General features: G+C 37.4%; 1 protein-coding gene across 1 annotated transcript in view; it reads left to right on the forward strand.

The window, feature by feature from the left end:
• Positions 1 to 25,758, forward strand: part of RMDN2 (regulator of microtubule dynamics 2) — a gene marked incomplete at both ends in the record, with an annotated part of 64,551 nt that overhangs the window by 33,150 nt on the left and 5,643 nt on the right. The window contains 6 exons of the mRNA XM_080711354.1: positions 246 to 420; positions 1,817 to 1,919; positions 6,503 to 6,563; positions 13,112 to 13,187; positions 14,186 to 14,263; positions 17,820 to 17,918. Coding sequence (XP_080567480.1) covers positions 246 to 420; positions 1,817 to 1,919; positions 6,503 to 6,563; positions 13,112 to 13,187; positions 14,186 to 14,263; positions 17,820 to 17,918 — 592 coding nt within the window. The remainder of the gene's footprint in view (positions 1 to 245; positions 421 to 1,816; positions 1,920 to 6,502; positions 6,564 to 13,111; positions 13,188 to 14,185; positions 14,264 to 17,819; positions 17,919 to 25,758) is intronic.

Here is a 25,758-nt window from a genome sequence, read left to right on the forward strand (position 1 = left end):
GGAGGCCAGTGTGAGGCTGAATGAGTGACAGGAGCAGTGAAACTGAGGTCAGAGAGTAATGCGCCTGGGCAAATTGTACAGGGCCCTGTGGACCGTTGTCAGGGTTGAGGATTCTCCCTGTGCAACAGTGGCACCATTGCAGCTTCAAGCCTATGCGTGGCCTGGTTTGACTTGCATTTTAAAAGGAGCATCTGGCCATTACACATAACTTTCAAAAGAGTTGATGACGATTTCTACAATTTTAGGTATATTACAGCTAACACTGACACAGAAGAACAGAATTTTCCAGTCCCTCAGGCATTTAACACACAAGTAGAGGAATTCAAGTTAGACATCCTTCTTCAGAAGGCAGATCATTTACGTATGAATGAGGTTGGTAAAGTGGAGAGTTTTGAGCTACTTTGTGACCACAAAGAAAAGGTAAGAGCTCCTTGACAATAACATGTTCATGTGGTTTTTATTTTTCACTTAATCTCCCATTCCATTTAAAGTATGACCATCATGATTTGTGTCAAGGTTCACACAGAGCTGAACTCTCTATTTAAAAGTAAATAGATAGTAAAGAAAAAGTATTGAACTATTCTATGTAAGTTCATAAAATAGGAACTAGACCTATAATTATACAGATTTACTTTTATTTGATTTTTAATTAACTTACATATTCAATCCATATTTTCTAACTGATGAAGAATAAGACATCATGCCAAGGTAGGGAGTACAATGTTCTCTGGGAAGAGAGATAACTATATTTTGAATATTTTTCAATATTATAGCTCAGCTAATATTTAATGCTGTTTATAGCCATGGTCATTTTGCAGTGTTTAATGTTAGACCTGGATTGAACAGTCTACCCCTTTCATTTCCTTACTTAAAAAGTAGAGGAAGGGAGTTTCAGCATCCCAGGGAGAATTTCTTGCTTTCCCATGAGCAATTTAACCCTCATCTTTATCTGAGAATTTTGCAACTCTAAATACAGTATCTAAAAATCTAAGTATCTGATCAATAAGTAATACAGAAAAGTACCAAAACACCACACTGTAATATATATATATATATGTATATATATTTTTTATATATTATCAATAACATTTTTATATATTACCAATAAAATTTTATATATTATCAATAAAATTTTTTAAAACTTTAAAACCTCTAGGATTATATTTAGGAAATTGAGGTAAAAGATATGACTACTCTGTGAGTCTGTGAACTTCAATATAAGCATATTATGTAAAAGGCTCATTAAGATATTATATTGATAGGCCCAGTGTGGTGGCGCACGCTTTTAATCCCCGCGCTTGGGAGGCTGAGACAGGAGGATCGCACAGGTTCGAAGCCAGCCTCAGCTACTTAGTGAGGCTCTCAGCAACTTAGTGAGACCCTGTTTCCAAATAAAATATAAAATAGGTCTGGGAGTATAGCCTAGAGGTAGAAAGCCTCTGGGTTCCACCCCCAGTACCACCAAAAAAAAAAAGATTTTATATTGATAGTAGATAATATAGAAATGAAAATAAGTAAAGGACACCATAGTCTGCCGAGAGTTTATAGATTCTGGCACCTGTCAGCCCTCTCTCGTAAATATGTGACTCTAGTGTCTGGGTGATTTTAATTGGTTTTAAAATCTAAACAGAATACTGTATTTGATCACATTTCTTAGCCATGAATGTTTGAATTTAAAATGTTTAATATTTAAATATGGATTTGATCATCTGTAAATACCAGTGTACCTACTTAAGTTGTTAAAAGTCTCAGTGGAAAACAGTTATAATCTGGACAAGTTACAGAGTTAATCTAATGTGCAATTCTCTCCTTTTAGTTTAAAGATGAAGTAGAGTTTATGTGGCGGTTTGCTCGTGCTTATGGAGACATGTGTGACATATCTACAAATACGCAAGAAAAGAAACATTATGCTAATATTGGTAAGCATTTTTTCAAGATTGATTATTCTCAAGCAGCAGTTATGATCTGTATTCTCAGTTAAATTAATATATTTAATGTATTTCAGTATATCCTGGTACCAATAAATGTACACTGTTTCAGAACAGAAAGATTTTTTTAGGGCTAAAGTATATGTCCTTTTAAAATATTTGAGAATATTAGAGCCAGGCGTGGTGGCACACACTTGTAATCTCAGCATTTGGGAGGCTGAGACAGGAGGATCGCAGTTTGAGGACTGCCTCGGCTACTATTTAGTTAGGCCCTTTGCAACTCAGGGAAACCCTGTTTCAAAATAAAGAATAAAAATAGGGCTGAGGTTGTTGCCCAGAGGTTGCCCCTGGGTTCCATCCCCATTACAAAAAAAAAAAAAAAAAAATTGAGAATATTAGAATAGGCTACGGAAAAAAGCTTCAATTTTAGCTTTTAAAGTTTATAAATCAATAAGACAGGAACTATCACAGGCAGAGGACAGTTGTATTCAGCAATAATTTACCACAGTTAACACACTTTACTTTCTATAGGGGAGAACTCTATAAACCCCAAAGAAATAAGCTCTCAGACTTCAGTTCATGGATTTTTTTTAAATGATGCATCAGTATTAACCTTGAGTTAATCGCTGTTTAAGCTGAATGATGAAGACCCAGGGTGTATAATACTGTCATCTGTACTTTTTTTGTATATTTTTAGTTTTCCATAAAATAGCCAGAATATTATCTTTTTAAATTTTATTTATTTTTTTACTAATTTGTTTTGATACTGAGGATGGAACTCAGGGTCCTTCTACCTCTAACCCATTTTACCTTTCATTTAGAGTCTCACTAAGTTGCTGAGGCTGACTTCGAACGTGCGCTCTTCCCGTCTCAGCCTCCCAAGGGCTGGGATTACGAGCGTGTGCCACCACGCCGGCTCCAGAATATTATCTTGTTGTTGTTAATAGTGTTGTTTTCTACTTCACCATGACTCTCACTGAAATACTTTCTTGCAAAAGCTCCCAACTGCCATGTCTCTGAGCTTTAACATAACACTCTAACATCAAAACCCTTTAATTCTCCTTTTATTCCAAAGCCTCCCTTTTACCAGGCTTCTCTTCTCTAAGATAGCATGAGGAAGAAACAGCAAAACTGATCTCCTCCGAGTCTAGTTCTTGGTCATGTTGAAGTCCGTGAAGGAAGAAGTGTCATCTCTTGGCTTGGAGGTTCCTTTGCTGAGTGACCTCTGCACTTGAATCTTCTCCAGTGGGAAGGAGACAAGAGGTCTCCCTTGTTGTTTGTTTCATATCCACCATCAGCTTTGTGGACCAGTTTCTCTGGAGTGCAGTGTGCAGGCTGAATACCAAGTGTAATTCTGGAGAAGTATTTATTAACTTTAAGGAAAATGAAAATTTAACCAAAGAGAACAAAGGGATTTACTTTTATATCTACTGAGAAAATCAAAGTATATCTATGTAATATGCTCATTAATTCATGAATGCTAAATGCATTTCTTCCTTAAGCATCTCCTCTATTCTGGGCATCATGTTATCTGGTAGGAATAGGATAGCAAAATAGATGTAGTCTCAAAATAGACTGCAGGGGGAGTTTAACTTAGCAGAGGAGGCAGTGTTTTCAAATTATTAGTCATACATGTAAATATCTGTTATTAAAGAAGAGTACAGTGTGTTAAGAGATTGTATAACAAAAATAAAGAGGTGATTGAAAGGCTGGGGGTTGGTGTAGGGAAGTCTTTCTTATGGAAATAGTTGTTTCCTATAGGTTAAATTACTTTGAATCGCTAAACTGGAATGAATGGAATTGAATTCAGATGTAAGATGCTAAAAATATAAAAGATGAAGGCTAGAGGAAATTTGGAGGGAAAAAATAGAGTGTAGGAGATATGCTCCCAAAAGAAAAGCTTATAGTTTTTATAGTGTCAAAGAGAAGGGAGGAATGCCTAGATGTGTTCATTTAAATACAGAAATAAATTTAAAAGAATTCCTTTTGTTCATCCATTAAATAAATATTTAAGAAATATTTATTTTTATTCATTCATTAAATAATGAAAATAAAAATAAATGAAATAAATAAAATATAGTTTATTCATGCATTAAATAAATATTTAAGAAAGATTTCTCCAAAATTATTGTGTCTAGGAGCACTGTTAAAATGGGGCAGAAGAGAGAGAGACAAGAAGGGACATAACTATGATTGAGACTGCACACTAAGGAACTCACTGTATGGACAAAGTCCTTCTGTTCCAAGAAGAGACAGTTTAGTAAGGTCATGACCAAGTGTGCTGCAGTGGAGATCAAGGAAGGGTTAAGACCAGCCATTGAAAACCTCAGATTCAGTACAGGGAAGGAAGAAGTGCTGAATGTTTTTTCTCATAATAGTGTGTTTGAAGTTGTTATGCTACCTGGGCGTGGTGGCACACGCTTGTAATCCCCGCACTTGGGAGGCTGAGACAGGAGGATCGCTCAGGTTCGAAGCCAGCCTCAGCTACTTAGTGAGCCTTTCAGCAACTTAGTGAGACCCTGTTTCCAAGTAAAATATAAAATAGGTCAGGGAGTATAGCCCGGAAGTAGAAAGCCTCTGGGTTCCACCCCCACCCCCAGTACCACGAAAGAAAGGAAGAAAGGAAGGAAGGAAGGAAGGAAGGAAGGAAGGAAGGAAGGAATTGTTATGCTAAGGAAATGTTTGATCTCTAGGAAGTAAAGAATTCTTTTGTAAAACTCATATTCAGTATATCAGGATACAGTACTTTTTTTTATCACTAGAGGGTGCAGAATTATTTTATGAAACTGAGTATACCAGGATGCAATACGTGTGTGTGTGTGTGTGTGTGTGTGTGTGTGTGTGTGTGTGTGTGTGTGTTACTGGAGATCAAACCCAGGGACATTCTACCTCTGAGCTATACTCCTAGCCCTACTTTTTTATGCTTTATTTTGAAACAGGATCTCACTAAGTTGCAGAGGGCCTCACTAAGTAGTTGAGGCTGGCTGTGAACTGAGATCCTCCTGCCTCAACCTCCCAAGTACTGGGATTACAAGTGTACACCACCATCAGCAATACATTTTATAAGCATTATGATTAACCATGACTTGTATTCCAAATAAAACAGGAATCTTATATTTGAAGGAATGTTACTATATTATTTCTAATTAAGCAATCAACATGAGGCTGTGAGGCTTCTCTGGAGATTGTCCAACTTTCTCTTATCTTTGGAGAGTGATAAAAATCACTTCTTCTAATTTAGGCCTGAGGTGGTGCACTGAAAGTTTTATTTGGCAATGTGTCTAAAATGTTGATTTAGTTTTTAAATTGTTTTTGTTCTAACAAGTATGTTTTTAGTCATTCACTTAAAGTCACTAACTCCTTATTTAAAATTAACTCAGTTAATATTAAAATACTTTTTAGTCTTTCTAATTTACATCAATTTCTATATGGTATATTTCCCTTAATGGATAAAGCTATGTAGTGCCACCTCAACAAATTAGCAAGTTGGAGAATGTTTTATTTATTTATTTATTTATTTGGTGGTACTGGGGGTAGAACCCAGAGGCTTTCTACCTCTAGGCTATACTCCCAGCCCTATTTTATATTTTATCTGGAAACAAGGTCTCACTAAGTTGCTGAGAGCCTCACTAAGTAGCTGAGGCTGGCTTTGAACCTGTGCGATCCTCCTGTCTTAGCCTCCCAAATGCGGGGATTACAAGCGTGCGCCACCACGCCCGGCTGGAGAATGGTTTTAAAATAAAAGATCCTCATTCATAAAGATTATATAAACCACATATGTAAATCACACATTTTGTAAATCACTAGCTAGTTTTTTTTAAGGAAAACAAAACAAAAAGACCCCCTTGAGAAAGATTCTCAGAATATGGTTCTGTTTTGTTATAGGCATTTTGACTCTTCAAGCCATTAGACAAACCTCTAAAACAATTATTACATGATATAAGTTATGTTAAAGCTAAGTAAAATAATTTGGGGGAATCACGTATGTTACCAGTCCTCTTCATTATGGCGAACGATTCGGCAAGAGTGTCCCAGGAAGTCTTCCGTACTCCTCTAGACAGAGTCACTCACTCCACGGTGCTCCCTCTTTACCCTTCTCTTACTTCTGCATGACATTTACTTGTTTATATACCTGCTGCCTACTGAGCTGTGAGTCTTTGAGGATCAAGGACTGTGAGTTGACATTTTATTCCCATAAGTTCACAGAATATGGTATTGCATAGTTACTCAGTAAATATTGTTTGGATGGATTACAAAAACTAACTTCTGTTATACCTGTAACATTCAAATGACTTTGCCTGTACTTGGTTAAACCAGTTAGTCCATTGGGTCTCAGACCTGAGCATATGTCAGAATCACCGGAGGAGTGTTAGAGCACAGGCTGCTGGACCCCACCCCAGAGTTGACTGTTGAGTGATCTCCCATGTGGTGAAAACTTGCTTCTCTAACAAGTAGCCAGGAGATGCTAATGCTTTTTGTTCAGAGAACATATTTTAGAAACCACTGACTAATCCAACAACCCACCTCCTACAACCCAAATGAAGGTACTAAGTGTAAGTATTTTATCTTTTCAGGAAAAACTTTAGGTGAAAAATCTATTACCCGGGCACCCATGAATGGACACTGTCATATGTGGTAAGTACACAGGATTATGCAGTCTTTTAAATTCTAATATGCTTTCTATATGTTTGCTGTGGATTTTTAAAACTATGATTGACCCATTGAATTTGTCAGCTACATTCACAGAAAAAATATATTTAGCAGATAGTACAGGAACTATACATATTTTTATTATGCTTTTATTCTCTTGTATTACAGCATATTTTAAATACATTGAAAGTAAGTTTTCACTAAAGATTTCACAAGTAAATCTACCAAGATGGCTTTGATAAATTATAATTAAATCTAGTGTAATATAACATTTTGTTTGAGAACACATACTGAAATAATAATTCTAAACAAAACGGAGAAAGAATACTTCAAAAAATAAAAGCACATTAGCCATTTTCTTCTGATTTGATTTAAATCATGGGATACAAATTCCACAGTTCCGTGAAAAACCAGTTTTAATATAAGAACATTCAAATGAAAGGAATTTAATTAATTGGCTTGAGCATGGGTGAATATCCTTGAAGCAAGAAAAATTATCCATGATTATGTTTTGTTTTGGGTCTTTTCTATATTAAAAATTATAATGCACAAGAAGAAATACATTGTTTTTAATTATTAGTCTTCCTTTTACTTTTAGTTGTATTTTGACATGTTTTAGTTTCTCAGTTTTTGTTTTGTTTTGTTTTGTTGTTGTTGGTGGTGGTGGTTTTATTTTCTCCTCAGCTATAAACAGATACCTTAGATATCAGAAAGATGCAATAATCATTCATGACCCTTACCTCAGCCTTAGGTTTCCAGAAATCAATTCCTTTTTGTAGGAAAAATCACTCTTCCAAACAACTTCCTTCCCAGACTCCCATTTGTCCCTGAGGAAATTCACTTTTGACCCACCAAACTCTAAAATATAAACCAATTTCCCAAAGCAGACCTGTTTTTTACTCTGAGGCCAGCAGGGGGCGCGCCTCACAAACGAACGTGTGGCACAATATGAATAGGTCTTTAGACGCTGCCCCCACTGGGCCTAGGATGAGATGCAAGACTGTGCCTTTCCTCACAAGGCAGGCAGGCGGACCGCCTCACCCTAACATGACAGACACCCCCAGTCCTCTTGTCGACACCCCCAACCCTCATGTCTCTTCCTCTTTTGTTTGGATTCTTTGCCTTCTCTCCTATAGCCTGGAGATGGTTAGGGGGCAAGGCTGGCAGAACCTGTGACTCATTTCCCTAGCGTCCATGGGAGTAGAGCATCTTGAATTTTAGAATTGAAGTACCTTGCGGGGCGTGGCGGCGCACGCTTGTAATCCCCGCGCTTGGGAGGCGGAGGCAGGAGGATCGCACAGGTTCGAAGCCAGCCGCGCTGGTTTAAGAGACCCTGTTTACAATTTAAAAAGTATAAAATAGGTCTGGGAGTGTAGCCCGGAGGTAGAAGGGCTTCCAGGAACCCCAGTACCACCAAAAAAAGAAAAAAGAAAAAGAAAAAGAATTGAAGTACCTTGTAGAGAAAGTAGCATTGTTACCCTTGGTGCTTTGCACAAACTCTAGGAAAAGGGTAATTTTGCAGTTAACCTCCTGGTACATATTTCCCTAATTTACAAGAGCCATTCCTGCTTCCATTGCCAAGTTTACCTAGATTATTTAATTTACATAATACTAATGTGTACTAATAAATTATATGTGTTAAAGTGCTTCTATTCTTCCACTCTTCGGAATAACTATAATTAACTTATGTTGAACAAGTTATGCTCTCTTGCTCCAGCTCCTTTGAAATTGAAGGTTTTTGGCAGCTGATTAACCAGATTTGGATGCAGAACGAATGTTCACATTTTATTCTTAACTTTGAGCTCTTTCCTGTCCTCCCTTCTCCGTTTTCTCTCCTCCTCTCCTCCTCCTCCTCTGTTATCTTTCCTCTCTGCTCTGCTCTTCTGTTCCCTCTTCCTTCTGCCCTCTGTTCATCTGTGCCCATGAAGAATGACAGTAAGATGAAATTTGATATTAATCCTCACTTTTAGTATGTTTCCAATTTTTATAATGACAATATTGAGTCTCGTCAGAGGGCTTCATAACTACCTTGAAACTCACCTTGTCAACACAGATCATGCTAACTCTACCCCTTAGTGCGTTGCTCAGTCTGTCTTCACTAATCTGGCCATTTCTTCTTTCTTTACTTTTTGTTGTGAACTAAATGCCTTGTTTTTTAACTTGATTTAACTTCAAAATTAAATCTTACCAATACATATACAAAGTAATGATCTAAATGGTTTTCACATGATTTCTTATTCAGTATTCATTTTAATTAAATATTCAAATTTAATTGATAAAAATTAATAAATGTGAATGTTAATTAGTATTAATTCTTAGAATGTATTTACTGAATGCAGGTCATTGAATTAAAGAGTTGAGGTGAGAGGTCATGAAAAAAGAGAAACTTAAACTTTGACTTGAGAAATAATGAGTGGCGAGCCGGGCATGGTGGCACACGTTTGCAATCCCAGTACTTGGGAGGCTGAGATAGGAGGATTGCAGGTTTGTTGCCAGCCTCAGCTACTCAGTGAGGCCCTCCACAACTTAGTGTGAGATTTTGTTTCAAAACAAAGAATAAAAAAATCAGGCTGGGAATGTAGCTTGGAGGTAGAATGCCTCTGGGTTCAATCCCTAGCACTACAACACACACACACACACACACACACACACACACACACACACACACGAAATGATGAGTGAAATTTAGGTAAGTTGCTTCCATAATTAATTGTAATGGAATGTTGAGAAAATATTTTATTTTGCTGGAATCTTTTTCAGTATATTGAGATGTTAATAAAACTTTTTCTATTCACTCAGCATGAATGACAAACTGTGGCCTGCAGGCCCAGTCTGACTATGTGTTTTTGTAAATAAATATATATTGGAGCACAGCCATACCTGTTCCTTTGTTCAGAGTAGCAGAGTTGAGTAGTTGCAAAGAGATTGGACGCAAAGCCTAAAATCTTTACGATCTTATCCTGCAGCAAAAGTTTACAGCCCATGGTTCAAAGTATTACATGAAGGCTTAAAACCTTTACTTTGAAATAGAAGATGCAATTTTTAAGGCTAATTTTTATAAATCGTTATTATCTAGGAATAATTTTTTAAATATATAATTTTAGCTGAGTGCAGTGCTGCATGCCTATAATCCCAGTACTTTGGAGGCTGAGACAGGAGGATCACAGTTTCAAAGCCAGCCTTGACAACTTATTGAGACTCCCAGCAACTAGCCAGACCCCATTTTCAAATAAAAATAAAATAGGGCTATGGGTCTAGCTTGGAGGTAGAACACCCCTGGGTTCAATTTCTAACACCAAAAAAAAAAAAACCAACCTCTATACATACATACATATACATATACATACATATATAGATGTATATTTAAAGTCATAGATTTCTACTTTATCTTTTCCAAAATGAAATCTCTTTGTAACTTTAATGCTACACAAACTTTCTATAACACCCTTATGTTTTCATCCTACCAAGCTAAAACATGTCTGAAGTCAAGAGAATAAAGTTACCAATGGATTTGTGGTCTGTTGGCCAACAAGAGCTGACTTCAGTTATAAATAATGTCTTGCATATTTGTGTTCTACTGTTTGCAAATTATATCCACATGCCTTATAGAACGTGATTCACGGAACAGCCTTTTTCTATTTTCTAGATAGGGTAAGAAAAGCACTGTGTGTGTGTGTGTGTGTGTGTGTGTGTGTGTGTGTGTGTGTGTAATATGTGTGTAAGTGTATGTGGCTGTTAGTAACAAGGGCCATCCAATCAGTGGGACAACAAGAACTTGGATCTGAACTCTTGTATTCTTATTTGCTCAGTATTTCTTTTATGGCAATATGCTGCTTCTGCTTTCTCGCCATGTAAATAACATTGGCTTAAATAAAAAATATTGCAGGGAAACTAATGGAGTTGTTTTGTAGTTGTTAAGACAGTATGGGTGTCAACTAGTAAGCATACATGGAATATCAATGCAAAGAAAATACAGAATTCGTGTCAAAGCACTTGCAGGTAGAATGGCCTCTAGATGGAGATATACACCATATTGTTAACTAATTTTCTTCAGCATTCTCATCAACCTGAGAATTTGAACAATAAAATATTAAATTAAATTGTTTTAAATGAACAGTATAAAAATGACATACACACATTGGTAGAGATGATTGACAAAAATCAAGTCTTGAGAGAATGTGGCCAGGGAAATTTATGATACATAAGAAGATAAACTTAAGATTGAAAAAAAACAGATTTCAAAAAAGTATGTAAACCATCATTCTAGTGATACATTATTTGAAAGGCCAGCCTTGACAACTTATTGAGGCTCCCAGCAATTAGCCAGACCCCATTTTCAAATAAAATGTATTACTGTGTATTATTGTGTTTTATACAATGATATTTATACAAATCATGGAGATATTTTGCCTTTTTTATTTTTATTCACTCAGAGTAACTTGGAGAAAATGTGTTGAGAGCAAATGAAGGCCTACGGATGAGGATAAATAATTTTGATTTCAGAAAATACAAGACTGAGCCGGGCGTGGTGGCGCACACTTGTAATCCCTGCGCTTGGGAGGCTGAGACAGGAGGACCGCATGGGTTCGAAGCTAGCCTCAGCTACTTAGTGAGGCTCTCAGCAACTTAGTGAGACCCTGTTTCCAAATAAAATATAAAATAGGTCTGGGAGTATAGCCCGGAGGTAGAAAGCCTCTGGGTTCCACCCCCAGTACCACCAAAAAAAAAAAAAAGAAAAGAAAAGAAAAGAAAATACAAGACTGATTATATCAGTATAGACCCTCTACATTCCATCACGAAGACTTAGGTTGCTTTGTGAAGCTCTAGATGAGGATGGAAATTCAAGTAGACCCAATGTAGGTATTTCTAAAACTGCAACTTTATTATTATTATTATTATTATTATTATTATTATTATGTAATTGATGGAATAGGTAAATTGTTCTGGTATATACAAATTTAAGCAAGGCATTCTACATCCTTGTAGATAAGAAGTTGAAATGTGGGCAAGTAGATGGGTAACCCATGCTGCCTGGATGTATTGAGCCTTAGTTATTTAACAGATTATTGTCAAAGCTTTAGGGTTTTTGTGTGTGTGTGTGTGTGTGTGTGTGTGTGTGTGTGTGTGTGTGTGTGAGATACTGGGGTTCCTGGAAGCCCTTCTACCTCCAGGCTACACTCCCAGACCTATTTTTACATTTTTAAAAAAATTTGGAAACAGGGTCTCCTAAGCCAGCATGTGCGGCTGGCTTCAAACCTGCGCGATCCTCCTGTCTCTGCCTCCCAAGCGCGGGGATTACAAGCGTACGCCACTACGCCCAGCTAAAGCTTTAGTTATTTAACAGATTATTGTCAATCTTGGGGTTATTCTAGGCTGAGTCTATATCTTATAGACTAGTGACTTCAGAAATTTTGTCACTGGAAGAAGATATACAAGATATGCTTATAAAAGTTATAGATAACAAAATTAGAAGAAACCATATATATATATATATATATATATATATTTTTTTTTTTTTTTTTTTTTTTTTGCAGTACTGGGAATGGAACCCAGGGACATTCTACCTCCAAGCTATACCCCAGCCCTATTTTTTATTATTTTGAAACAGGGTCTCACTTAGTTGCAGACAGCCTCACTAAGTAGCTGAGGCTGTCCATGAACCATGATCCTCCTGTCTCAGCCTCCTAAATGCTGGGATTACAAGCATGCGCCGCCTCGCCTGGCTCGAAACCAGCTTAATGATGAATAGCAATAATAATTTAAGAAATGAAATTTGAAAAATAACAAATCCTCATTTTATAGAGTAAATACACAAGTTGCTAACCAAATATGTTTTCCATATTGTAGTCAAATAATCACTTATGTTAATTTTGTATTCTCAATGGAAAAAAGTAAAGAATCCATGGGCTGCATTATTTTGGTAACACACTATTTTCAGGAGAGGTTGAGAGTGATAGGGAAGTTTTTTGAAAAAACATGCTCTGAAATTACCTTTGACCTTATTTGCTTTTAGTCCTGAAATTTATTTTTATTTTCAATGACATTAAAGGAGGACACCAAATTTAATTTTATAAGAAGGGAATAAGTTTTAAAAGGTTCACTTAACATTTTAAAATTTACAGATATGTTCATACTCTGTTTTCTAATTTTGTACTTACATGATTAGATTTTAATTTTATTTTTCTTTAAAGTCCTTTTTATACTTTTATTGATACATTATAGTCTCTGATATATTCTTCATGACTTTGATGTTGATGATGGCAAATGATAGTGGCAGTGAATATTTATTAAAACTCCTTATGTACCAGATACTGTTTCAGGCACATTATATGTTTTGGTTTATTTTACCTTCATAGCATACATATGAAGTAGTGCTACTGTCCCTGGTTATAGATGAGAAAACTTACTTTGTGTTAATATCAAATATCTATTATTTTAGGGCCCTTGCATCTACATGTAGATATTTTAAAATGTTATATTTTGATCATTTATTACTAGAAATTTGCATTATGGCTAGTTTTTGTCTATTTCAGGTATGCAATTTTATGTGGCCATGTGTCTGAGTTTGAGGGCTTACAAAACAAAATCAACTATGGGCATCGCTTCAAGGTATTGCTTGATTCTAAATATTTTTTAATGTGGTTATATGTTTGATGAATAGGAATAAACAGATTATTCAGCAAATTAGGATCTGGGAATTTGTTTATGTTGTTTAAGCAGTAGGAAATAAGATGACACTCTTTAAGTAATACTGTGATGAAAAATTACTTTTGGGTAATTCAATATTATTATTCCAGATTCTGTAAAAAGTCAGCAGGAAATTTGTTATTTTTCAAATATAGAAGGTTAGCCTTTGGTCCGTGAGCTCACTAACATCTAAAGTGTAATTTGGGACTTGTCAACAATCTCTGCATATGGACTTGGTAAGGGACAGCAGGATCCATATAGAACTTAAACTTGCAACAGTAAGTGAACAGAATAAGCTATGCACATATACAGCATTTACTATTTGCCTTTAGTTACACTAGCTCAACAAATAACTCCCCAGGATTGGTCATTACAGGGATGAACAAGCAATTCTTCCCTGCTTTTTGTTTTTTATTTTTTATCTCCCTATAACCACTGAGACAGTGCCAGGGGACTAAATTCTCATCTAGGTCTGCAAGTTTTTCCTCCCGTTACATCCCACCCCACGTTATTTGGTGTTTGGAAGCTCATCTCTGCATTAGTACATATAGCCAGGCAAGTCTTGCACAGGCAAACATTTGACTTGACTGCTTATTTTTTTCCTTTCTGACACTTGGCTTTAAAATTTGTATAGCCTCATTAAATCATAGTCACAGCCCTGGTTATAAGCCAGATACTTGTTTATGTTATCTGGTAATTGGTTATCTTATCTGACTATAAACCAGATAATTGGTTATAAACAATAATTTTTAATAACTGAATTATTGATAAGATTTAGATATAGAAAGGATACAGATGGATAAGCTGCTGAGACACTATTGAAAAACACGTTAGAATTTACTTTTACTAGGATTTCTTGCAGTTCCATATAGTGATATAAAAACTTGGGAGATGACTTTTCCTTTGGGTATCTCTTTCAGGAACATCTAGATATAGCACTCAAACTATTACCTGAAGAACCCTATTTGTATTACCTCAAGGGAAGATACTGTTATACTGTAAGTTGAATGCCTTTCTGTATAAATCTTATTTGAATACACAAGAATATTTGATACATTTTTAATAGCTTGCTAATTCTTTTTTTTTAACTGGGTATCTACTCTGGGAAGAATCATAAAATCAGTATAAATTTTACATGAATGCATAATATATAATTTTATGTAGATGTACAAGTTACACATAACTTAAAAATTGGTAATGTATATATCTTATCATTTTAAAACATAATTTGCATATTTTCTGTTTAAAATACTGTACATTAAATATGCACATGGTTTTGTTTGCAGTAATGACACTTCATAGCTCTTGGGTTGGCATCAGCCATCCATGTATGGTCCTGTGAGAAAATTTATTTTCATCCAGCAGTATTTATTGAACATAAATATGTGCTAATTGGCCAGAAAATGAATAAAACACTGTTTTGTGAGGGAATTAATTTAGAAGGTATATGAGACAGAGTGAAATAGCTCAAATAAAGGCAACAGGTCATCCTAAGAGCTGGTGTCTTAAACGACTTAATTAGTTTACAAAAGAGTAACAACAACAACAAAAATTGCCAAAGCATTAATAATAAGAAATTAAAGGAAAAATGGGTGAGGATCATGAGCACAATTCAAAGGTGTTTTTTGAAAATAAGCTGTTCTGCAGCCGGGCGTGGTGGCGCACGCCTGCAATCCCCGCGCTTGGGAGGCGGAGACAGGAGGATCGCGCAGGTTCGAAGCCAGCCGTGCTGGCGTAAGAGACCCTGTTTCAAAAATATAAAATAGGTCTGGGAGTGTAGCCCGGAGGAAGGAGGGCTTCCAGGAACCCCAGTACCACCAAAAAAAAAAAAAACAACAAAAAAAAAAGAAAAAGAAAATAAGCTGTTCTGTTGCTTACAGTGAGGTAAGCTAGAACTAACTAAAAAATGAGATCTTTTCTCTTATTTCAGAATATCAGGCGTTTTTGTTGTTGTTGTTTTGTTTTGTTTTTTGTGAGTTTGGGGATGGAACCCAGGGGCATTCAATCTTCAAGCTAGACCCCCTGCTCTATTTTTTATTCTTTATTTTGAAACCGGGTCTCACTGAGTTGCAGAGGGCCTCACTAAGTAGCTGAGGCTGTCCCCGAACTGCGATCCTCCGGTCTCAGCCTCCCAAATGCTGGGATTACAAGCGTGCGTCACCATGCCTGGCATATCAGGTGTTTTTTTTTTTTTTAATAACACTACCTATTCTAGCTATAGCATTTTGTCCAACATTGACTATGGACATAAAATAAAATCCAAAAGGAGTAAAGTAGAAGTGGCTTCTAGTACACTGGAAATACGTGTGCTTGATTGTTTCCCAGATCAGATTTCAGTTAAATTGCCTCACAAAAAAATATTCTAGATAATCATGTGAAAATATTTTAGCATCATTTTTTATTATAAAAACAATTTCAAGCCACACAGAAGAACCTCTAAACATTCTAAAAAGACTCAACTTAAAAAAAGAACAAGACCAAGGGTTGACAAGGATATGGAGCATCTGGAACTCCCATATATTCTGATGGGAACATGTTGCGAATAAATAGATATATGAATAAATGATATAGTACTTCATAGGTATTTGCCAAGAGAAATAAAAATGTATGTTCACACAAAGTCTAAGATATTAATGTTCATAGTAGCTTTAGCAGCATAACAACATGAATGACTTTCTAAAGCATTATGCCAAGGAAACTCACAAAAGACTACATAATGTATAATTACATTGATGTGAAATTCTAGAAAATGAAACCTCTAGACATAGATCAAAAGTTGCCTGGGACTAGGAATGGGGTAAGAAGATTGACTGCAACAGGGTACAGGAGAACTTTCTAGGATGATAGACATGTACTATATATATTGATTGTTGTGGTAGTTTAGAATTGTATGCATTTATCAGAACTTACTGAACTGTATATGTCTAATGGATGAAATTTTATTTTATGTAGAGATTATCTCAAAGCTGATTTTAAAAGCACATATGATCAAGAAATATAGAAATTATACATATGCAAAAATTATATGAATCAAATAGTAACCAAAATAAATATGTATATATGTGCATGTGTGCACACACATAAATTTTTAGACAAAATTATCTCTAAACATAAATAAAATAACTATATAATAATAAAAGGTTCAATTTACCAAGAAAGTATTTCTAAACCTGCATGCTTCTAATAATAGCCTTAAAACTGTAAAATGAAAATTGACCAAATTATAAAAATTAGGTCCACCATACTGGTAGACTTCATCCTCCTCTTCTGGTAATTTTAAAAAACAAAGACACATACACAAATTGGTATGTAAAGCATATAATAATCATACTAAACTTAACATTTAATATGTTATTTAAATGACTGAACTTCAGTTACACTTATCAACCTAAATGAAATCTTAAAACCAAAATGTTTAATGAAAAAATAACACAAAAGGAACTCACAGTATGATTTCATTTTTTACAAAGTTCAAAATAAGGCAAAAATAAGCATATCAATAAGTTAAATGATATAGAAATGCAAATTCCTTAAAAAAGACAGGATACTGTCCACCTAGAAATCTAGAAGATGGAATTAAGACGGAAGATTCTTAATGGGGCTGGGGGAACACTGACTATATCAACACAGTCTAAATATTCATTTCTTAGCCAGCTTAATCTTTTATAGTAACATCTGATATTCATCTTTGGAAAAAAGAAAAAATTTATAAAGACAGCAAAAAGATAAATAGTATGAAATTTAGTTTTATTGGTTATGGCTTAAATATGCATATTGGGTTCTCCATGTGCACTGTCTCTGGATCAAAGATCCTTTTCCATCTCTGAGATGCTGCCTCTTGGTTCCTGAAGCCAGTTGGCAGCCTGAAGTAGTCAGGAAGCGAGCCCAGAAGGGCTGCTAACGACATCCTAGACAAAGAAGTACTCTGCAGTTATCTCAGAATCACAATTTAGATGAACAAATCAGATCAGCATTATTTCCAACCCATTTCTTGTCTTCTGACTGGATGCAAATCTTATCATAAGTATTTCATATTGATTTTGAAACTAGTGCTTCTGGTGCTCATGGTTTGTTAGAATATGAGAAAGAAAAGCAATCAGGTGTGGTGGTGCATGTTTGTAATCCCAGTACTTGGGAGGCTGAGATAGGAAGATTGCAGGTTTATGGCCTGCCTCAGCTACTTAGTGAGGGCCTCCACAACTTAGTGAGATCCTGTTTCAAAATAAAATAATAAAATAAGGGTTAGGGATATAGCTTGGAGATGGAATGCGCCTGAGTTCAATCCCTAGTACTGAAAAAAGAGAGAAAGAGAGAAAGAGAAAAAAGGAAGGAAGGAAGGAAGGAAGGAAGGAAGGAAGGAAGGAAGGAAGGAAGGAAGGAAGGAGAGACAAAATAAATATTAGTACTATAAGGGTGATATCCTTCAAGTATTGTTTATGGGTAGTTTTATTTATATAGGTTATAAATACACATATACATACTTATCTAACTGGGGAGAGATTCTATCCAAAAGATGAGCAGCTTTCTAAGAGTGATATTGTTTTATATTTGCAGGTCTCAAAACTCAGCTGGATTGAGAAAAAAATGGCTGCTACTCTGTTTGGAAACATACCAACTTCAAATGTACGAGAATCTCTACACAACTTCCTTAAGGTATTTTATTCATTATTTTAGTGTCAGACTGGCTACCATCTGTACCAGTCCCTGCTGGTTGTCAAGGAAATCTGTCTCTTCTTCTCCATGGGGAAATCTCACTGAAACCCCAGCTTGAATCCTAGTTTTGACATGTGCTATTTATTTTAAGCCTCTTATAGTGCAAGTTAATCTTTCAAACCTAAACTTTTGGAAGCAACTGCTTTCCCCTAGGTCCTAGGTATAACAACTACTTTTAAAAATAATTCAGCAGTCTAAATGAAGGTTTAGGGATAGCAGCCCTCACTACAAAGTCCGGGAGCAGCTCTCCGAGTCAAGTAAACACATGTGGAAACAGTCGTGCCCTGATTATCACCTTGTTCCCAATACTCCCTTTAACAAATATAGAACCAGTTTAATTTTAAAGAACTAAAAGGTGGCAAAGCATGTGTTATTTTTAAAAATGACCTTCTTAGTTGTAGATAATTCTATAGAAGATTTTGGAGCATCAGACAAACAAGTGTTTTTATTCCTTTTTTAAAGTGTATAATTGCTATAATAATACAGCTCTGAAGAGTAAGATGCACACATTTATCTATATCTATTGTGTTCATCAGCTTTGTGCTACTGTGACTGTAATGCCTAACAAGAACAACTTAGGGAAAGATAGGTGTATTTTGGCTCACGATTTTAAAGGCTCAGTCTATACAGCTCCAAGGCAGAAGCCTAATGGCAGCAGAGCATGACAATAGGAAGGGAGGAAGGGAGAGAGACAGACAGACAAACAGACACACACACACACACACACACACACACACACACACACACACACGATGCCAGACAGATCTAGTCCCTAAAGCCACACCCCCAGGACTCACTTCCTCCAGAGCCAGGCCCCACCTGTCTGCAGTGACCACACAGTGAATTCATTCACATTGTTCATTCATGATGGATTAATCCATTGGTGTGGTTAGAGTCTTCATGATTCCATTATTTCAACTCTGAACACTGACGCATTGCCTGAGGTTTGGGGGAACATTTCAGATCCAAACCATAACGTCTGCCCATATAATCAGCTTTCTTTTGGGCTAATCCTTCACCTTTATTTGGTGAAGGCCAATCTTAAAATCTTATGTTATAGGTTGAACATTCCTATAATCAATAAGTCTGAAATCTCGTAATGCTCCAAAATTTTAAACTTTTGGTCTTCGTTGTGTCATTTCGCAAAAACTTTCAGATCTGGGAGCATTCGGGATTTTGATTATTTGGATTAGGAATGCTTCACTGATGAGTAGTCTGTGCACATTTTCCCAAAGGTCAAACACTCCTGATCCTATACATGTTAAATATGGGATTCTCAGTCTATACTACATTTTTTTCTTTTTCCAAACATTTATTTCAGATTTATAAAAATATAGACAAAATCAGGCTCTAAACTGTATGGTTCAGTGTTAATATTTATTTGTATTTTAGGAATCAGTGTTTTAAACTGAGAGGGAATCTAGAGATCATGTAGCCTAATGTGGCAAATAGGCTTCCTCCTCTCCCTCCATCTCTGGACAGTGGCCAGTGACAGCTTGGAGACTTTGAGAGAAATGAGTGTTCTGAGGTCAAGCACCAACCTGACAAAAAGAGAGCAGGGAGTAATAGCACAAGGGACATGCATATTTTTTATTAATTTAATGTGATTATTTTTGTTTTATAAAAAGGGAATCAAACCAGGCACAGGCACAGAGGCACATGCCTATAATTCTAGTACTCAGGAGGCTGAGACAGGAAGATCTCGGGTTCATGGTTGGCATACAGTAACTTAGCCAAAACCTGTATTAAAATATCGAAGAAAAAGGGCTTGGGATGTTGCTGGGATGAAAATGTCCCTGCGTTCAATTCCTGTTACCACGCACACAAAACAATAATATTAATAAGTCAAAATTGAGTGGGAATCAAGGAACCGTTTCACAAAATGACAAATATTTAAGATATGAATGAAGTCAAATAGTACAACATCCTCATAGCATCAGCCTTTTTCTACTACTGAGAATTAGTTCTCTCATTTTAAATTCTATTTAGAATATGAATGATGGCATATTACATGACATATAAAAGATGCTAAGTTAATTAGAAAAAAAGTTACTTGATCTTGGAACTCATCAAAGTTACAGTTGGGGATTGAGTTTTCAGATCACTGCACAAAAGTTCTTACGATGCTAATGTGCCTGAAATAATCAAAAGATAAAATCAAACATGGTATCAGTACAATAATAAAGAGCTAAGGGGTATAGATTCTGGAACCAGAGTACACAATTCAATCTCAGCTTAAGCTTTTACTGACTGATTATCATTGGACAGGTTACTTAACCTTTCTCAGTTTAATTAAGAACACGGAAGTAACAGGAGCTACTTCATAGTGGTGTTACAAGGTAATACAAGCAAATTGCTTAGAGTATGCTTAGTAACGAGTATGTGTCAAATTTTAAAAACTCACAGAATTTTAGTTTTATTAAAATTTAAACACCTTGGAAAATTGTCTTGCAGACCCTATCATTTTATCATGATTTAGATATTGTCTTTAAAAATGTTCCATGGTGTTGGTAAAAAGGAAGAGAGAAGAACAAGGAATTCTGTGCATGTTCACTGCATTAGCTGAGTGTACTGAGGAGCCCAGAGTAGTGAGGGTTAAGGCTGTGGAAGAATGAAGAAATATGGGGATTGGAAAGACAAAGAGGAAATTGCATAGGCCTTATGTAGGTCCTCTTTAGGAGAGTCTGTAAGCCCACAGGAGCTACATTGTTGGAACTCCTGCCCCCAGAGTTCACAAGGGCCAGGAAGGTGTCTCCAGAGCCAACCAGTTGAGTCCTCTAGAAGTCAAGAGCACTGGCTTTAGAATTAGACAAATGAAGCTAGGACCTGAGCCTTTTCTTATCCGTATGATCTGGATACATTTCTTTATTTCTCCTACACTCAAATTCTTCATGTGCAAAGTGGGTTTGGTAATACCTACTTTGTATGGTTTTTTCTTTTTTGAAGATTACATAAATTAATACATGTAATTGTCTTGGCGTAGGTTCTAGCATGATAAAGGTTCTCATTAATATAAATATTAACTAAATTTACTTTCTCCTTATCATTGAAAATCTGATCCTCCACAACCTGAAAGCATCTATGGAGGTATTCTTAGACCATAGTCATCTATAAATCCCCTGTGGGCATCCTTTCAAGCCATCACACACATCCCATCTCCTGCAGAATTCCAGCATGAATACTTAGGGAAGTGGTTCTCAACCTGGGCTATGATTTGGAATCACCTATGAGTTTTAAAAATATATTAAGTTTATGACTCTAACAATATCAGAATCTCTGGTTATATCAAAGTACAGTTTATATATAACAGATTACACCCATTACAAGTATTTAGTTTGGTGAAGTTTGGCAAATTTTTATCCTCATGTAGTCAACATCATTTCAAAACATAAAGTATTTTCATCACCCTAAAGAATTTTGTCTTTTGACTCTCAATGTTCCCACACCCTGCCCAGATAACCAGTGATCTGCTCTTACAGTTTGTCCTTTTATGTATATCTGGTTTCTTTCACCTACCATACAATTTTGTATTTGTTCATTTTATTGAATGCATCAGAAGTTCCTTTTAATTGCAGAGTACTACTACATTATATAGATAGATAAACCATAGTTTGTTTATACATTGGCTTATTAATGGACATTTAAATTGTTTCCAGTTTGGAGCTATTATGAACAGAGCTTCTTATAAGTATTCATATACAAACTTTTCAATTTTATTGGTATAATATGCTTATACATCATAGTAAGAAAGTATTGCATTCATATATGCACGTATCTCTTGGTATGGTTACCTCCTGACCCCATCCCACTACCCTCTTTCTTCCTCCCCACACACACTAGTAAAGTTGTTAGTGATACTTTCATATATGGACATAAGATTATTTTATCTGTCTTCTTTTTTAAGACTCCCTTTTCCTCTTCTTACCTCCTTCCTTTGTCCCCTTCCACTATTCTACTGGTCTCACTCCTTATTAACATAAAGTTCCTTCTTTAGTATTTTCTCCCTACCTTCCACATGTGAGAGAAAGCATATCACTTGTCTTTCTGAGACTGGCTGATTTCACACCGCATAATGTTCTCTAGTTCCATCCATTTTTCTGCAAATAACATACTTTTGTTCTTCTTTGTCTGAGTAAAAATCCATTATGTTTGTACCATATTTTCTTTATCCATTTATTTGTTGACAGTCACCTAAGTTGGTTCCACACTTTGGCTACTGTGAGTTGTACTGCTATATACAAGGAAAGATACTGAGAAGTGTGTGTAATAGCTGGGTCATATGGTAGTTCTATTCCTAGTCTTTTGAGGAACCTCCATACTGATTCCCATAGTGATTAGACTATTTACAATCCCACCAACAGTGTTCCTTTCCCCCATATTCTCACCAACATTTATTATTGCTTACATTTTTTATGATTACCATTATAACTGGGGTTAGTTGGAATCTCAGTGTAGTTTTATTTGCATCTCCCTGATTGCTAATGATGAACAGTTTATGATATATTTGTTGGCCATTTGTATTTCTTCTTTTGAGAAATTTCTATTTGGTTCATTTGCCTATTTTTAATTGGGTTATTTGTTTTTCTGATGTGTTTTGAGGGTTTTTTTTATGCATTCTAGGTGTCAGTCTTTAATCAGATAAGTTAGCTGGCAAAGGTTGCTCCCGTTCTGCTCTCTCTTCATGCTCTTGATTGTTTCTTTTGCTCTGAAGAAGCATTTTTATTTGATGCCATCTCATTTATTGATTCTCAGCTTTATTTCCTGAGCTTTAGGGTCCTATTGAGGAACTCTGTCCTTTCCTGTGTTTTGGATGTGGGTTCTATGTTTTATCCTAGCACTTGCAAAGTTTCTGATTTAATTTCTAGATGTTTCATCCATTTTGAGTTGACTTTTGTGCAGTGTGAGAGAGAGAAGTCTAATTTTATTCTTCTATGTATGACTATCCAGTTTTCCCAATGCCATTTGTTGAAAGGCTGCCATTTCTTCAATCTGTATTTTTGACACCTTTGTTGAAAATCAGCTGACTGTAAGTGTGTAAATTTGTCTCCATATCTTTTATTCTTTTCCATTAGTCTCTGAGTCTGTGTTTATGATAACTCCAGGCTGTTTTTGTCATTACAGCTCTGTAGAATTATTTGAAATCAGGTGTTCTGATGCCACCTGCATAGTTCTTATTTCTCAAAATATATTCTACTAATATCAATTATTTGACTACCCTTTTCCTGATATTTACTGTATAGGCAAATCTACTGCTTCTCACATTATTTTAAACATACTTTTTATAAATAAATTTTTATTTAATCTAAAAACATTGCTTTGGCTATTCTGGGTCCTTTGTTCTTTCATATAGATTTTATGATAGTGTTCTTCTAGATATAGGAAGAATTCAATTGGTATATTGATGGGAATTGTATTGATTTTGTAATTGCTTTGGGTAGTATTGCCATTTTGACAGTATTTATTCTGCCTATCCAGAAAAATAGTAGGTCTTTCCCTCCTCTAAGGATTTTTTTCAATTTCTGTTTTGTTTTGTTTTGTTCTGGGGATCAAACCCATGGCATTAAGTTGTAAGGCAAGTGCTTTATTTCTGAGCTACTTGTTTTCAATTCTTCACTCTTCCACAAATTTTACTGTAGAGATCTTTTGCTTCATTAATTAGATTTATTCCCAGGTAGATTTTTTAAAATTATTTTTATTGGTGCATTGTAATCATACATCACGTTGGAATACAAGACTTGAGAGGATATACAAGCACACATCATCCAATTAGCCCTCATCCAATCCCCATCCCATTCCCTCCCCCTCCCTCGATCCCATGCTTGATTGGTGATTATCTTTGATACATTTGTTTATGTACCTCCTGAGTTTTAAAGAGGCTACATCCTCCCCCATACCAACCCCTCTGATTGGTTGCCTTAATTGCTTTGCTATAGGGCCCTTTCTACAACTCGACCTCCTCTTGTTACCCCTTTCTTCCTAGTTTTTGCTAATTAGGGGAAGCATCTGGTTTTTATTTTCTGTGCTATTTCTCTGTGCATGCCGCATTTCAAGTTCCAATCCCACTCTTAACGGCCCCAGTAGTGGCCTGGCCACCCGGAGGACTCTGATTCCGACCTGGCTGGCTCCAGCACTGGCCTTGCCTCATGGGAGGCCCCGATCCTGGCCTCGCTGGCCTCCGCACCGAACTAACCCCTCGGCTGGCTCTGCTCCAGGCCTCGGAGGCCCCAGTACCAGCCTTGCCTCATGACAGGCTTCGATCCTGGCCTTGCTGACCCTGGCAACAGCCTAGCCCTCGGCAGGCTCCTATCCTGGTCTCAAAAGTCCAAGCTCTGTTCTTGCCTCACGGCAGGTTCTGATCCTAGTCTCGCTGGCCCCAGCACTGGCCTTACCCCCTCAGCAGACTCTGATCTGGGCCTTGGAGGTCCCAGCACCGGCCTTGCCTCTCGGCAGGCTCCAATCACAGCCTCGATGGCCCTAGCACCAGCCTAACCCCTCAGCTGGCTCCGATCCTGGCCTCGGAGGCCTCAGTAGCAACCTTGCCTCATAGCAGGCTCTGATCCCAGCCTCGTTGGCCCCGGCACTGACCTAATCCCTCGGCAGCCTCCGATCCCGGCCTCGAAGGCCCCATCACCAGCCATATCTCTAGGCAGGCTCCGATCCCAGCCTCGCTGGCCCCAGCACTGGCCTAACCCCTGGGCAGGCTTCAATCCCAGCCTCGGAGGCCCCAGCACTGGCCTTGTCTCATGGCAGGCTCTGATCCCGGCCTCGCTGGCCCCGGCACAGGTCTAATCCCTTGGCAGGCTCCGATCCCGGCCTCAGGGGCCCCATCACCGGCCTTGCCCCACAGCAGGCTCCGATCCCAGCCTCGCTGGCCCCAGCACCGGCCTAACCCCTCAGCATGCTCCAATCCCGGCCTCGGAGGCCCCAGCACCAGCCTTGCCTCACGGCAGGCTCCAATTCTGGCCTTGCTGGCCCCTGCATCGGCCTAACCCCTCGGCAGGCTCTGCTCCCGACCCTAGAGGCCCGAGCACCAGCCCTGCTTCACAGCAGGCTCCGATCCCGGCCTCGGAGGCCCCAGCACCAGCCTTGCCACCCGTCAGGCTCCAATCCTGGCTTTGCTGTCCCCATCACCAGCCTCACCCCTTGGCAGGCTCCGATCCGAGCACCCTCTTCACCCATCAGGTTGTCCCACGTTCCTGAGGGTGCATGGTGGTAGTATTCTGCCTCTGGGCTAATTTCTTCAAAAGTTCCAGGTGTATTGTGTCAGATCTCTGCCTCCCCTGAGTACTTACTTGCCGCTGCCTCCACCATTTCAAATCTTTCCCAAGCTCTTTTCCCACACTGCATATTTTCCAGTGTTCCTAAGCATGCATGGCAGTAGCATTCGATCTTTGGGGTAATTTCTTTAGAGAATCAGGGTGGGTTGGATCAGATGTCTGCCTCTCCCAAATACAAGTCCCCACCGCCATCGTGACCACCGCTGCCGACACTGCCTTCCTCCTAGGTCTCCGCTAGACTCTCTCCTTACAGGTGATGTCCAGGATTCCTAACGATGTAGAGAAGCAGCAGTCCTCCTTCTCAGGGAATTTTCTCAAAAGTTCCAGTTCATTTGGATATGTTTTGTCTGCATGTCCTATATCCTAACTGCTGCTGTGGCCATCTTAACCCCTCTCCAATATTTTTTTTTTTAAATAAGAGAGTATGTGTGGTTTGGGGAGGATGTGGGCTCAGGCACTTGGTAGCAATGAAATTTTTTTCTTTCCTCCCTTCCAAGAGCGGA

This window comes from Muscardinus avellanarius, assembly GCF_963383645.1.
Source record: "Muscardinus avellanarius genome assembly, chromosome: 15".
In the NCBI taxonomy this organism is placed as follows: Eukaryota; Metazoa; Chordata; class Mammalia; order Rodentia; family Gliridae; genus Muscardinus; species Muscardinus avellanarius.